The 15991-nt window shown below is 39.1% G+C and overlaps 1 protein-coding gene across 2 annotated transcripts in view; it reads right to left on the reverse strand.

Annotated features, from left to right (window-relative positions):
- The window catches only part of LOC141744590 (glypican-5-like), a 387960-nt gene that overhangs the window by 144866 nt on the left and 227103 nt on the right, over positions 1–15991 (reverse strand). For both annotated transcript variants that reach the window (XM_074590881.1, XM_074590879.1), the window contains one exon: positions 8079–8199. In XM_074590881.1, the coding sequence (XP_074446982.1) occupies positions 8079–8199 (121 nt within the window). The remainder of the gene's footprint in view (positions 1–8078; positions 8200–15991) is intronic.

Consider the following 15991-nt stretch of genomic DNA (forward strand, 5'->3'; position numbering starts at 1 on the left):
ATAATTTCAGTATGACAACCTTAATTAATTCAATGATAATTGCTGACTTTCTATCTTTAAAAAAAAATCAATTAACATCAGAATAAATAGGCTAATGTAGTAGTCAGATCCACGCTTCCTCCCCTCTGCGAACACCCACAAAGGGGCATTTCTGGTCAAGCACAATAACAACTGTTAACAGTTGTTGAACAGTAACAACAGGACGCCTTTTGGTTAGCACCTTATACTACAAAGACAACAGTTATTAGAGTGATGCATTGGGGTGTCAAGAAACCATGATATTTCCATTAATGGTGGAGAAGTTTCCCTTTGACTGCCTCCACCCCTGGGCAGCAATCCCAAGCCCCCAGGGCTGACCAGCTCTTCCCAGGTGCCCCTGGATGCCTCTCACTCCCACCCCCGCCTTGCTTCCCTGCCTGGCCTTGGGTGCCCACACCAGCCCTTGTATCCCCATGCCCGGCCTCCTGCTCCTGTACCACCTTCCACCGGTCAGGCCAAAGCAGGTCCCCCCGATGCTTGACCCTCTTCTCCTCCCTTGCAGGCATTACACCACAGGATCCAAAACACTTTTCAACTCCTCTGTGACAACAAGCATGAGCTTGGGTTTTGCTCATCAGCTGCAGCTGGAACTGGGCACTCAAGCCAAAGGACAGACTCAGTATTTTTTTTTTTTAAATAAGACTCTTTTCAAACTATGTTTTTCTATATGTGAAATGTTTTGGCTCAGTTATAGATTGAAACAGTAGCTCTCCCCTCCCTCTCCCCCACTTGGCTCAAGTCACTACTGTGACTCAATATGTGATTTTGATTTATTAAGACTAATTTCCCACAATGAGCAAAACAAAACACATACAATGGCCCATCTGGGCAAATAATTTCTGAAAATGCTTGCAAGACAAATAGCACAACATACTCTGAGACAGAACACATGAATAATAAATGGGCATTTTAGCATTATATATTTGCTAGCATATAATAAAATATGCTGGATTTACGTTGAGATTCAGATTTGTCTTCTTTTAAAATGCTACATTTTAGTTTAGTTGAGCCAGTATTTCACCTGATTTCTGTTTCTACTGAAACCTTGATGCTGTTTTTAACACTAAAAAGTGATTTCTCAATTCTAATTAAAATTATTTAATTATATCTCGAGTCACTATATTTAACAAAACCAAACAAACAACCTGCAGGCCTCAGGGCAGCAAAAATACACTGATTTCAGCCAGAGATGATATATACCTCAATTAGCAATAAATTACAATGTTAACACATGCTTTCTATAAAACAATGCTCCAGTGACATTTTTTTCAGTGGGACTGGACTGGAAAGCGCTCTCTTGTTCTGATTCATGGACAAACTTCTCGTTTTGACAGGAGTTTTAATGCCACAACAGAACCAAGGTTAGAGCTTCCAAACTCCTTTTCTTTTTAAAACATAAGGGCATATGAGAGAAGAAAACCACTGCACAAAGCCTGGTGAGCGGAGCTGCCCAGCCTTGAAGGAGAAGACCCCGCATCTCTAGATGAATGGCCTAATGACTGGATTATTATCGGCTGGTCTGCTTTTCTATCTGCCCCTCAAGGTATGCAGACAAAGGGAAACTGAGTGAGTTTTTCTTCCCTCATGGCCACATCTCTATTTTCCAGTAGGAGCCCAGCTGAGTCGTCTGTGGCTCTAAGCCTCTCCCTGCTCCTTGCCCTGCACGTCCCCTCTCGGTGGCTGCTCCCCCAGCAGCCTCACCCAGGACGTGTGAGTCAGAAATGAGGAAGGGGCACAAATTACTGGTCTCAATGCAATAGGAGTTTGCAGAAACCTAGGACCAGACTAGGAATTTGACAGACTTCAGATGCCCCAGCCCGCTATTTGAATATATTTCTTGTGAGTTTTACTCCTCCTAATGGAAGCCTGGACAGATAAATGTTCCTAAGAAATCAGCAACTACGTCCTGTTTAATTGCCTGAGAAGGACAGCCTTTACTGCAAGAAACATTTCCTAGCGAAGCATCCCCATTGCTACGTAGTCTGCTCTGTACTACCATATCCCGATGCACTACTGTGCGATAAACTGCTTTGCAAAGAGGGCTCTTTGTTGATTTGGAATTTTCTCAGGAACAAGAGAGTTCCCCAACAGACAGCAGATGCATTTTCTCAACTTTGATTGACAAGTCAATGTGAAAATATATTACAAAAGCAAAAAGCTATGGACCCAACAAAAATGGCTTGCTAAGAACTACATACAATAGAAATCTGCCAGGTTCTTTAAAGAAACAAGAGAGCTAAATTGCTACTAGATTTTTGTTTATTTTTTTTTCCCAGGATGGCAGCATTAATGTACCTTTTCTTGCTTTAATCACAGATATGATGAAACCTGATGTCTCCAAAATTTTTATACACCGTATGTCACGTATGTGTGTGTGTATATATATATATAATTTCAGAAAACCATACAGAACATCACGCAGAGAAAGATGACGCTCAGTCTTTGAGTAAACTGGATTGTTTCAAGCACTGAGATGAGTTGTTTCATTGTATATGGATTACGAAAAAGATCATAATTTATCTCAGAGCTGAGCATTCAGCATCTATATCTGGAAGCAAAGAGATGTCTGATTCTTAGCAGGGGAGAAGAAAAACAGCCCATGAATCTAATAAGAACAAACATTTGGAAAAAAAAACTAGGATGAGAAACTCGCTCTGTATAACTGATGAAGTAATGTGAGATGATCATTTATTTGAAGATAGGGGTGAACAATTTTTGTACAGCAGAGTAGGAAATAAAAAAAAACAAACCAAAACAAACAGTCCATTTGCTCTTTCCTGGCATTATAAGACTTTAAACATAATTGTTTCAGGTTTCATTAATTCTATCTTTATTTTCGTGAAGTACATGCATGTCTTGCTGCTATTTATTAATCAGCCAATAACTATTGTATTAATTCAATTATTGCTGCTGTTTACATTTGGAGATTAAGGTCGCGAGGGCTGTTATTGTCTTTAAAGTGATGTGAACTCAAAAAGGACCAGTGCAACTGTAGAAGTGTTTGCTTTAATGAAAATCTCTCTTGTACCTGAACTGCAGACAAGCTGAGGCAAGACTGATCATCAAGACTTCAAACCAGGCCAGCCAGGCCATTCAAAACCTGCATCAAAAAAATCAACGGTCTCTCTTGTGCTAAGGAGAGCTTTCACCAGTTGAGTGGTGACGTGGATCCTACATTACTTGCAAAAGTTAAAATTGTCCTCGAGGTCAGTTGGGTGGTATCCTGAACCGGCTATGATGGCGTGCCTTTAGCATGGTGCAGAGAACACAGCCCTTCACCTCTGATATTGGTGTAGGGGATTACCATTCGTAGAAGTACCTGTATAATGGAGTCTACATGCAATGAATCCTGAAAGCCCTGAAAGTGTACTACATGTGCGCAGATTGCCAGTGTGCTCTACACGCTACACAACTAGGACCGAGGCCCAGTCCCTTCAGTGTGTCTTTTTCTATTAATCTCTGCATCTGCATTAAATTCAATGCCTCAAATTACAGACAGTCTGCTTGGTTAGCCACCGAGAGCGAATGAATATCTCTGGGTTTTCCAGATGTCTTGCTTCGCATTTCCAAAAGGGATATGGAGCACCTGAAATCCTGTAGAAACGTCCAAAGTCTCCAAATGCTTTGGATGGAAAAAAGAGGACTTGTTTTGGAAATCCAGACAAATGGCAGTTCTGGGAAAGGTGCTCTGTTTTGTAAGAGGCACAAGTCTCTAATGTGGGGGGCAAGCAGTAATACTTCTAAGCCTGTTGGGGCTATTTAAATCCCAATTACTAGAAGCAACAGATTTTCTAAGACGACTACCTCTCTTTCTATATTTTCATTGGATGACATGAAGAATAGAATATTTTGACTCTTAGTCCAAGTCAGCTACAACTTTGGATGAAAATCAAACCAACTTGTCTCCACTGAAATCTCACATAAAAAAATCTATAATGTAATAAATTTTATAGATGTCTAAAAATATATATATACACTTTTAAATTAAGTACTAGTTAAATGATTTACTGTATTATTCTCCATTGTCTAACCCAATTAAATTCACATTTGAGATTAAATTATGGCTAACTCTTATTATTGATAAGAAACATCTCAATGCTGTTGCTTCGAACTTTGCTATGACGGCATCCTTTGGATACAAATCTAAAAGGAATTCAAGTTATATGCATTTCTTAGTTCAGCTGGCAGATCCACGAGACTTTGGTGGGGAATAAAAAAAAAGAATATGTGGGTCTAGATTCAGGAAGATTTGCTTTGGCATTACTCTCATTTTAAGGGTTAGGTTATTGCACTGTCTTCTTGAATTACAGCTATGCCCTAAGCGTTCATCTCTGACTGACAACAGCAAAACACACCAATTCTCAAAAATCTGTCAAGATTAGATTTAGTATGACAGGAGACAAATAAGTTAAACTTGTATATTACTTATTATATTATAATCCTTTGAGAATGCCCATGCAACACTGCCAGTAAAGTTATAGTCAAAGCTTTTTCACTTTTCCCTAACATTTTCATTGCCTTTCAATGCAATTGATCCTTCAGGATTTTTAACCTTGGCCTCAGACCGCTTGTGTTTGAACTGTGAAAAGCATTATGCTGAAGTAAAACATTAAAACATATTTAAGTGTGATTATGTGGCAAGAAGTAGTACTCAAAAAAGGCGCAATGGGGGATTTTATGTTTATTAGCAGTTGCAGTTCACATCTGCTCTATTCACAAAAAAGGGGGAGGAAAAGATGTTATTTCTAACTGCTAGTTCTTTAAAATCGACCTGGGACTTCACTTGATCTGTTTTTGCATTACTAAAAGTAAAAGTTACTGTAAATTGTAACTCGGTAATTCTATTGCTATGTGGATCAGCAGCTGCAATGAACTCTTCAAATACCTTATCTGCCAGGGATGCAAATAACAGTAATTGTTGAATAATATTCTCTAAATTTCACTTTACTTTTGGCTTTGCAAAGTGGTTATGAAATAGCCTGCTATTTGCATAATCATTTTTTAAAAGAACAACAACTATGTGGTGAGGATTTAAGTCCCAGATGAATAAAATGAGGAACTGCTATAATCTCCAACAAACTGGCATTTCAGCCGAAATGACAGGGAGAAAGGGAAGGCGACTCGCATGCAGATTATTTGTAATGTGCTGGAGCCGGGCTGCACCAACTAGAACAATAATACATTGATAAGGGGTTTGTTCATGTCCATGGGATTTAGGATCAATGAAGTTATTAATCTCTTTACATTTGCAGATAAATCATAATAAGGAGCTAACAAAGCAATGGCTGCTGTACACCGAAGACCGCCAGTTTTGGATTTAAACGAATTAATGGTTTGCTACTTCTGCCTGGCCAGTGACAAGTCCCTCCTGCTCACAGCCGCGTGCCGCATTGCCACCCCAGCAGCCAGGGGCACTCGTTATCTTAGGCCCTGATAATGTGATGAGTGAAGAGGAAGAGCTGGGGTCCAGCAGTGGAAGACAGGAGGTAGAAGAGCTATCGAAGACAGCAGCGATTAGATCTGCTCCAGGAATGGTTAAGAATTGCTGAGCTAAGGTACATCTTTTAGAAAAATGAATCCTGTTGATTTGAATGTAGCTGTAGTTGACAGTACTCCACAACCTCAGCAAATTTATCTAGCAGCAGATTAACCCGGTTTTCAAAAACACACACCTTTGCAAAACAGAACGAGAGACAGAAAGCCAACGGTCCGGGCTTTCCGAGGGCAGCACGGCTGGAGCTTGTTTTGTTAAGACAGAAATGTTATTTCTTTTAAAAATCTCAGGACCTCTTTCTCTTATCCAAGAATATGCGCTCTATTCTGGATAGTTTTGCAATGTTACTCAAGTGGTAGAAGATTACTGGGACCTAAACGCATTAAGTCCCCCATGATGCACGTTCTGTGCGTTGCTTTGTTCTCTGCTCTCCAGGATTGCTTCTGCAACTATTGCTTACAATGGTATTGCAAATGTCAAACAAGAAGATACAAAGATAACACCTTATTTTATCACTGTTTAAATTCCAACTTGCATATTCCCCCCCCCCCAAAAAAAAAAAATAACTTGATGAAAAAAAAATCAATTTGCTCATAAAATGAGTAATGGAATTCTGTATAACTCCCCCTCTATGCAGTCTACACACACTATTGATGACACTTTAAACTCCTGATTTAATCGGCTTTTCAGTGTCAGTTTTTATTTGTATATTAATAACACAACCAAAATGAAAATTCAAGAAGCAGAAAACAGCTACACATGTTTGATGTTGTATGTGAAAGCCTTAGATATTTAGCGACTTCTTTGATGCTTTGATCTCTGAAGAAATCTTACTAAAATTATGATCAAAGGAATTTATATTATTCCAAGTACTTAAGAACGAACCATCTTAGGGCAATAATCAGTATTCTGTTTAATCCTTCACCCTTGGAATCCATTATTGCTAAGCACCTCAATCTGATGGGAGTTACATTTACTTAAGGATGATATTCTCCTAAAGCAGAATTAGAAGTAACAGAAAGCAACACTTCCAACTTACAGAAAGAGCTAGGAATTGGATTTTATTGTTCTGGTTAAAGAGTGTTCTTTGAAGCTGTTTTTTAAACATACAGAACTTAAGAAAATTGGTATGCAGCTCATTATGAGACTGTTCAGATTTTTATTTTTCTACAACAGACAAAGAAATAGAATATCCAACACACAACTACTTTTAATTTAATCTATTTCTAACTATTTCCTATTGTCAGTGTTTATAGAAGACTATTACACAGATGGATGTATCTAATATTTATAAAGTAAATTAACACTCTACTTTATAACAACTTGCAAAGGCAGATAAATAATGAATTATCCCTTTCATCAACCTGACCACATAATGTCTATTTCATTCTAATATTAAGTACCGCATCAGACTGGTTGCTGTAATTCCCCATGGCAAGTTAAATCAAACAGCGTGATACAAAGAATCCCTGAGCTGCAACCTCCAGAACAGTAGAAGAACATTACGGCCAAGCAAGATTTAACAAAAACATTAATTACTGGTTAGATTATGGATTTACCACCGGTGGCTGATGAGAAGTAAAGGAGGGTTGTACTACTGCAGGAGCAAATAAGAGATCAAACCATGGCTCCTCGTCACAGCCACAGTCTTAATAACCTCCCACATCCTGACTAAGCAATTCCTCCTCGCGTTTTACCTGTGCAGATTATTTTTCTTCCTGCTCACCCCACCTGCAAAGGTGGACTTTAATCTTACAGCAGTTCTCTACTATTTATATCCCCATGCTCCATCACTCTTTAATCGTGAAAGATTACGAGTAGACTAATGTGCAAACACATCTGACTCGGAACACACTGTTGTAAGCATTCTTCCAAGCTGACAAGAAAACATGCCTACTTTAAATGAAAATCAATCTCTGTTAAATCTGTTAGCTCCAGCTCATTTGGACTGGCACTACTTTAAGAGCTCACAAAGAGGTGTGCTGAAGCAGGAATATCAGAGAATCGTGCATTCAGCTTTGAAAGACAGCAGATGCACCAGGACTGGAAGTGCATCTGAGGGAACACAAACAGATGATAGAGGCAGACACAGGTTAATCATGTCTCTGACAAACTCATTGGTAGGTTATCTTTTTTTTTGGGCTGAGAAGCTCGAGAACAAGGCCTATCAAGGAAATGTTTTCAAAGGTGCACAGTTAATTCATCCTGGAGCACCTTCTGTCCCGACTTGGCCATTCCGTACAGTTCAGTTGTCACACCCTTAGAGACTCATTTTGTCTTTTGATCTGTTTATATCTCCACCACTGAATACCAGCCAGGAATCAGAGCAACTTCCAGGGAAATAATTTTGCCTCATTAGAGTTCATAAACGGGCCGGCCCAACAGAATCTTCAAGTTGTCTTTAGTATTGGACCCACTACATGACTATTTCAGGCCTATTATCCTGGGAAACGTAACATGAGAAGTGGTACCACCTAGCAACTTTAGCTTCAGCTCTGCTATCAAACACAGTGTTAAAATGTTTTTATCTCAAAAAGTTACTTACTTTATTAAAGTGCTGAAGTTTATCAATTAAATTGCTGATGAGTGGGTCCAATCCTCTGACTTTCAGTTCTGGATTATTAATTTGTGCCTTCAGTCCATTGGAAACAACTCTGCTGGTGTAACTGAAAAAGAGGAAAAAAAAAAAGAAAACATCAGTGGCTGGCGCCATATCCATCAGCATCAAAAATCATCTTAAAGGGGACTTATAAAAAGCAAGCACTTTGTAAATAGGAATAGAAATTTGTAATAAATATTTATGTTTTTAAATACACTAAACCAGAATAAAATCGTGGTTTCTTGCAGTGTCATTCATCACTTCAAATTTCATGAACTGACAAGAATTTCATAAACCACAGAGGTTCTTTTCGTTCGTATTTTAATATCTGAACCTTTATAACTGGCATTCTCAAGCTCTTCCACGCAGCAGCCAAAGCTTATACCTTCCAAAAAATCCCTTTCATAATTACAGAAACCCAGGGAATTTAAGACAAACTAAATATTGACCAATGAAAGAGCAGTCTGATTTTGAAAGGATTCTTAATCAAAGTGTGAGATTGGCCTTCTCTTGCTAGACTAGCAGTTTATAACCAAACTCATCTAGAGACACAGTAAAGCAGCACCTACTGTTGTACCAGTGCTCCCCACCATGCCTTATCTGTATGATCAACTCACTAGCCAGGGTCCATGTGCAGGAATTCTATCCGAGCCTTGCTTTGTTGGAGGAACAACAGCTGTTCTCACACGGCAAGGACCTGTCTCTTATCAGCAACCTTCTCTCACTGACTGTTCACTGAACAGTTTCTGCCAGTCTTTTCTGGAATACACCACAGTGTATTCTCAGAGCCTAATTGGTTTGGGGCTCCACCCATGTACTCTGATGGGGACAATTCCAGGATTGTACACATTTGGCCTCTACTTCTGAACACATCTTTACGACAGTTGAGGAGGTGAAGTCATCAGCACACGTATGCTGAATCCAGTGCTTCCTGGAAGTATTCAAACTGCTACATATTGGCTCCAGAGTTGATCTGCTTATGCATGATTTAAGTTCAACCCATCCACAATCCACTGCAAATCCCAGAGAGATACAGTGTAGCCTTTTTTTGTGAGTCATGCTTTTTAGGGTTGTATGTAGCCACTCTCATTAGTTTGTCACTCATTTGTCACAAAGTGGATCATGGATATTTGCATGACAAGTTATGAACTTCACAAGAGATTCTTCCCAAACCAAACTCTCTTAGAGTCACACACGTGCCTGGGAGGTTGTCATTAAGACCTTGTTAGCATCTTTATAAGTGAGGTTAATAAGTGATTGGCTGTGCTCCTTTGGACCGAATGTCAAGAAAAACATCCTGCTACACTTTTCACTTTGATCATATTTACATACTTCGAGATCCTAGACGTCCTCCTATCAGTGAATTCTTCACTGTAAACCAATTTGTGCTGAAACCGAGGACAGCACGTTAAAGTAGAAAAAAGTGCCCAAATTCTTTTGTAGAAAGACAGTAGAATGTGGCGGGGGAAGACCCAGCTCTCCAAATATATTTGTCCGATCTTAATTTCACTTAGGATGAACAACAAATTTTATGCAAACTACTGGCAAAGCCTATTGTAGTATACTGCTGTGAAACATTTAGCCTAAAAACTGAGAGCTGTCTACTTTTTCAGGAAACTCAATAATTTCACTTCTCAAGAAAAAAAAACAAAAAAAAACCCCAAAAACCCCAAACAACAAACCACAAATGGTTTAGAACAAAGAACTGAGAAAAATCATGTTTTTCACTAATAGCCAGATAATATCTAGAAGACAAATATTAAGGAAAATCTTTTTCAGTGAGTCTGTATTTTTTGTGTTCAGTGAGCCTTTTAAAGGTAATGTTCTAATTTTTCTTGATGTGTAACTCATACAAGTATAAACTAATCTGGAAATGTAAACTTCCACAATGCAATGGCGTGTGCAAAATGATGCTCGGGTTGGGACCTTATGAGCAGACTCAGACACCTGGACCAATGTGCCCAGCTAAAGTATTATTTTGAAGTCAAGACTGGTACAGATCATATCAATCCCCTTCAATTCATTTGGACAATACAGGCACACTGCTGCACCTTACCTGCCTTTAGCTTTGCCTTTATTCACAAATCATACTATTTGCTGAATGCTCATCATTGTTCACCCTGTGAAAACACATGGTTACCCACTGTAGATGTACAGGGACACTTGACACAGCTTTTTGAGATCATCTAGTTGCAATACAGGAGAAATTTAATTTAATGGGTCAGCTCATGGCCTCCACCAGTCTGTTCAGCGATTTCTGTGTGTATTGCTTTGTCTGATCAGAAAATCATCAACGGCAGCAAAAAGCGAGGGTTTTCTTTTTCATTGCTCTTGACTCTCCATTCAACCTCTGGTTAGAGCTATCGGAATTTCTCCAGAGGCTTATGTCATTATAATCCAGGATAAAGAACGCAAAATTGCTTCCCCTCTGGGTTGGCTGAGTTGGGTTTTTTTTGGCAAATGACATTGGGTTTTTTCCCTGTGAATCACAAGCCTCCATTAAATGTCTCTAACTGGTATTAAAAACCTACAGCACCGCATGGAGTTTGCATAAACATGTCCAATTCAGGGACAACAGCAGCGGGAGCATTAATGCTAGAGTCTTCAAAGGGACCCAAAATGTGGAAAGTCAATCTCAGTCAACTCATATATACTGCTGTTGCTAAATACATACCCTCTTTTACATACATCGTTATCAGGTAAATAGGACCATTTGGTATGAATGAGTTCACAGTCCACTGAGACAAAGGGAATACTTACACCCTTAAAGCTCCATCCACGTTTAAGGGCTCACTTTTTAAAGCTCTAGAGATATGCATAAATTATTCACAGATATTTCTGTTGCCCAGATTGCCTTTAATGAGATTCATAATGGGGATTACCTAAATTTCAGATGTCAGAGAAACCATGCATGAGTTGCGTGACTCCTGCATCATTTCCTTATCTCCTTTGTCTAGCATAGCTTCAGTAAGACAGTCACTAACAACTACATCTAATTGCTAACGTGAGGCTCCAGCACACAAGTTGGCCCTGCTATGGTTTGGAACGTGACCCTCATGACTGGCAATGCCCAGAAAACCAACTACAGACCTTTGTCAGTGGTGAAATAGATGTGACCGGCCAAATGAAGGTTGTAAAAAGCTGATGTAAAAAGAGGCAAAAGACTTACTTTGCAGAGCACAACAAAAGCAACTCTTGGTTTTCCCCATAATAACCCATAAGCTTTGCTTGTCCTCTGTGTTCTTACCGAGAGATCACTTCTATGACAAACCCAAGCCCAGAAAGACTCAGATGAACTAAAAAATGGTGAGTTCAGAGAAGGTGGGCTACACCTCTCAAGGAGAAGGAGACAGGGCTGAGAACTGATGGAGAATTGCACAGTCAGTGAGAAGGAATAAATTCCTCCAAGCCAAGGTGAGAAACAAAGACTGTATAAGAAAAAGACATTACATCCATCTGACTCAAACGACTACCATGTAAACTGTGAATCCTTCTACTAGCTCTGTATCAGGCTAAAATACTTTGAAATAAATACTATACATTTCCTGAAAGATAATCTGATTACTTCACTTCTTTGCACTATCTAAAACATTTCTTTTGTTGACATCAGATCCTGAATTACTGGAAATGTACATTAAGTATGATCAGAAATTGGCTTCCTTTATTTAATAACCTGCAATTTAACTGAAATATTATAGTACAAAATTGTTAACTCTGGTTACAGCTCTAGTACTTTTTTCATACTAAATCCAGAAATGTCAGCAGGAATGGCCAGGAAAGTTGTATTAAAATATTGCCACTGGAGCAATCCTGAAAGTAACTTGCATTGGGCCCCAAGGAACAGCACGTGCAGACAGAACCTCCATCCAGACCTCAAGTCTCATGCCAATGTTATTCCACTGATGGCTTGGGCAAAGCTATGGTACTTTAAAATATAAACAAATTCTAATAAACAACCCCCCCAAAACCCAGCTTTACAGTATTTCAGGAGAACAGTATCAATTATTTTAGATCTTAGCTAACACAGCTCATCGCGAGTTTAAAAAGAGGTAAAAAGTGAAAGGCTTTTTACACATGGGATTGCATTTCAACTGAAGGCACACATTTATCTATATAAATATAGATAAATTAAGATATTTTAGTCTAAACACTTATTTTAAAATACAGCCAGATACTATTCTGAAATGTGTTCTTTTTAACTCCTAATGTGAAAAGGCATAAAGGTACAGAATTCCCTCAACGACAAATATGCCTTTTTAGATAGTTCAATACTTTAAAATGAACATATAAAATAGAAATAACTCCAAATTCCAGAAAAACAACTGCAGGAGCTGCATTAGGGATAGATCTACTTAGCAGTGATATTTAGCCACAAAAGCCCAACAAACTGGGTGCTGTTTTCACTCCACTTCCTTCCCTCCTCCCTGCAAGAGCCCGTACCAGTCAGGACACAAGCAGCAGACAAAGCTCTTGTAGGCATCTTTTCCAAGTGTTATTGATCAAGCTCCAGCTGGGAGACTATTTCCATTACTCCATATTCCTCGGGGTGCTATTATCTTGAGTTGTGCCACTAGCAGCCACTAAGCACCCCAGTGCTTTGATCCGGTGGCTAATGGCCTGTCCTTTTCCTGAAGGAAGTCAGCTCCAGCGCGTGTCCTCACCAGAGAGCTAAGAGCAAGCCACCACACTGCACTTCACATGCTTTGTAACATGGCACTGAGCACTTCGGAATTATCTATACTAGAAATCCAGGATACCTGGCACCTGAACTTCATCTGAATGCAATTCTCTTAATTTTATTTCTGTTTTCTCTACTTGAGTATTTGTCACAACACAGCTGCTTAAAGGGGCATCGAAAATCTTACTTAATTGTGAGAGACACAGGACCTCTAACATCACAAGGCAAACCTGAAAATCTGAGCTTCACATTCAGTTCACAGGAATCCATGAACTGCCATAAACATCTCTATAGGACAGAAATTGCTTTTGCTGAAATAATTTGTCATACAACCTTGAGACTTGCCATGTATATAAAATAAGAACAAAATACATTGGGTACAAATTTGTTAAGGACTTTTAAAAAATATAATTACACACTGCACATCACCAAGGCAACAATTTTGAACCAGAAGTATTTTTCATAATCTGCCTTGTATTTTTTCATAATTTTTGTTGGAATTAGTTGAATAATTCTGCCATAATCAACAAGGGCTAAGCCAGCAATACCTTTCTAAGACATGCTGGCAAGCTCAAACTCTTTGTGACTGAGACTCTACTGTTTCTAAAAGTCATATTAAACCATTCATTGGAGTTATAAAAATGTGACTGTCCTATTTTCTGTACAAATGTAGAAACTATTCTGTAAAAGCAGCCCCTCTCCCCCGAACAGAAAAAATCTGCAGACTGGACCACCTATTAAAAAAAATGTTTTCTCAGACTTTTAAAAATCAACAGCTGCCCCAGCAGCCTGCTAAAGCCAGAGAAATCTAAAGCAAGCCACTGATTTTATAACCAACAAAATCATAAAAGCATTGAGACAAAGCTAGACTTTACAACGATCATTTCGCATCCAGCTCTACTTTCTTCATCTTTGCGCATAACTTCTTAAACAGGAAGCAATCCTCGAGATATGTTGCCTGTAAAACCACCCAGAAGCAGATAGCTCTATGCAAATAATAACTACAATGAATTAAAATTACGTCTTCTTAGGCCCATATGTTTAAAAGTCAGTCACTGACTGCAGGCTCTCATTTGCTAAAAAAAATTCTGAAGTGGCCTGTTTATTTCAGCAATATACTCAACACACTGTCAGAGCAGACACCACCCACCACCACTAAATGACTCAGAGGTTAAAGGGTTAGAGAGGGAGAAGGAAGGGAAAAGCTCTGAATGTGTCATTTAGAAGGAAGCAATGAGACATACGGATAAGCTATTTAACTGGCCTTGAGATCCACTGAACAATTAATTCAGTTACATTAGGCATGGTTCACCAGATGGTGTGTTTTGTCTTATATTTATTCATAATTTGACCCTTGGGCTGAAATGGTTTGCCTGAAATTCAATTATGTGAATCCACTGCTGATCTACACCAGCCTGTTGTGTCTCCAAATTAATAATTGTTGGATATTTCCCTTGTAGTTTTTAGATGCAGCCCTTGGTGCATGCAGCACTCTGACCTACAGGGCCCTGCAAGGAACGATTTTCTCCCAATTCAAGGAACACAGAGATATGCACTGACCAGTAAGAGCAGTGAAGAAAACCGGTATGGGTGCAGAATCTGAAATAATTCATCAAGATTATCAGCTTCGATCAGATTAACTCCTCTTCCCACTTCTTTGCAAAATGGAAAGAACAAGAAGAATATATGGCAATTGTATATGCCTTGCCTGGTTATCATAGTTGCTTGTCACTCAATAAGTAACTTCAAGGAAGCAAAGCAAATGCCGTTTTCCTGAAGTGTTGATGCTTAAACATAATTGTCCAGGAGGAAGAGCCAGCCAGCACAGGATTCTCCTTTGAGTCAGCTGCCCCTAAGCTGCTCCACGTAATGATACCAGCAGCTAGTGAGTCCCCTCCATCTCCTTCCAATCCTTGTCATTACAGATGACCAACAGAGAGATTGTGCTTTATCTCTGAGCGACTCCCTCAATAGCACTATTCAGAGAAATGGCTTATATCATACCTTCCATCATTTCTATAACATCTTACCAAACCTGGATTATAGCCATTGAGCATCTTGGCTGAGAGGTCTCAAAGAAAGGAATGATCAGTCCATGACCTGTACTGTTCTCTAGGAGCTAAATGCTCTTTCATTTAGCTGCCACAATTAACAGTTCCTTTAAAAAAAAATAATAAAAGAAACTTGATAAATTTGCTGTCAGATAATCAGCAGCCAAGAGGGAAAATTGCCAAAATTGGCAGATTTTGGTTTTGTCTTATAATTCAGTTTCTCTTCATCTACCCAACTTGAATATTCAGTGTGTAAGTGCTTTGTAGAATTAAATCTTGGATGATTTCATGATGGTAACATTTATTCAGTTGGCCTGATCCATTAGCTCCATTAACTTAAAAGGATATATATTCCTTGTTTATAGGAAAGATTTCACTCAAGTCTCCACTCACAGCAGAACTGCAGTAAGAGCAGCTGTGAAAGGTGTCCTCTAACAAGTAACATCCTGCAAACGATGCTGTGCAAGGGCACATGTTGAGAAATCTTGAAAGCTCCAGATGTTTTCAAGCCCTTGCATGCAGGACTGCAGGCTTTTGTGTGATTGTTGAAAGTCACATAACTTCTCGGGTAACCTGAAAACCAGTGGGGCCTTTTGTTTGTTTTTAAGGAAAAAACATGTAACTTATTTCAGCGTACAGCAGGAGCAATTCTACTGAAGTCAGTGGAGTCATACTAGGGTGAAATCTGGATACATCACATGAAAATCAGAGCCTTTGTGCACAAAGAAAACAATTTTCATGTGTTCTAAATGATCAGCTGAGCACAACTGGAGCAATATTCTCCAAGAGAAAGATTTATCTGTTTAAAAAAACCTATGTAAAGAGTTCACCTTGAAATGATTAAATAACTGCCAACAAACTACAAGAAAGCTCAAGTCTAGCACATAATGAGTTTAGCTGCCCTGAAGATTTTGTGAAGCAGAACTGACACGATGTGAATACCGTCCCTGCCAGAACTATTCTAACGGGCTTCAGAGGAAGTTTCACAAATAATCTTGTTTATTAGTAATTATGGGAAATGATGAGACAAATACAGTGTGCTAATGGGATAATTCCCCAACAAATCACAAAGCCACACAGCGTCTATAATGATCCTTCTCCACTTCTACAGAGCTAAAAAAGACCTGCTG

Source organism: Larus michahellis, chromosome 6 (assembly GCF_964199755.1).
Source record: "Larus michahellis chromosome 6, bLarMic1.1, whole genome shotgun sequence".
NCBI classification, from domain to species: domain Eukaryota; kingdom Metazoa; phylum Chordata; class Aves; order Charadriiformes; family Laridae; genus Larus; species Larus michahellis.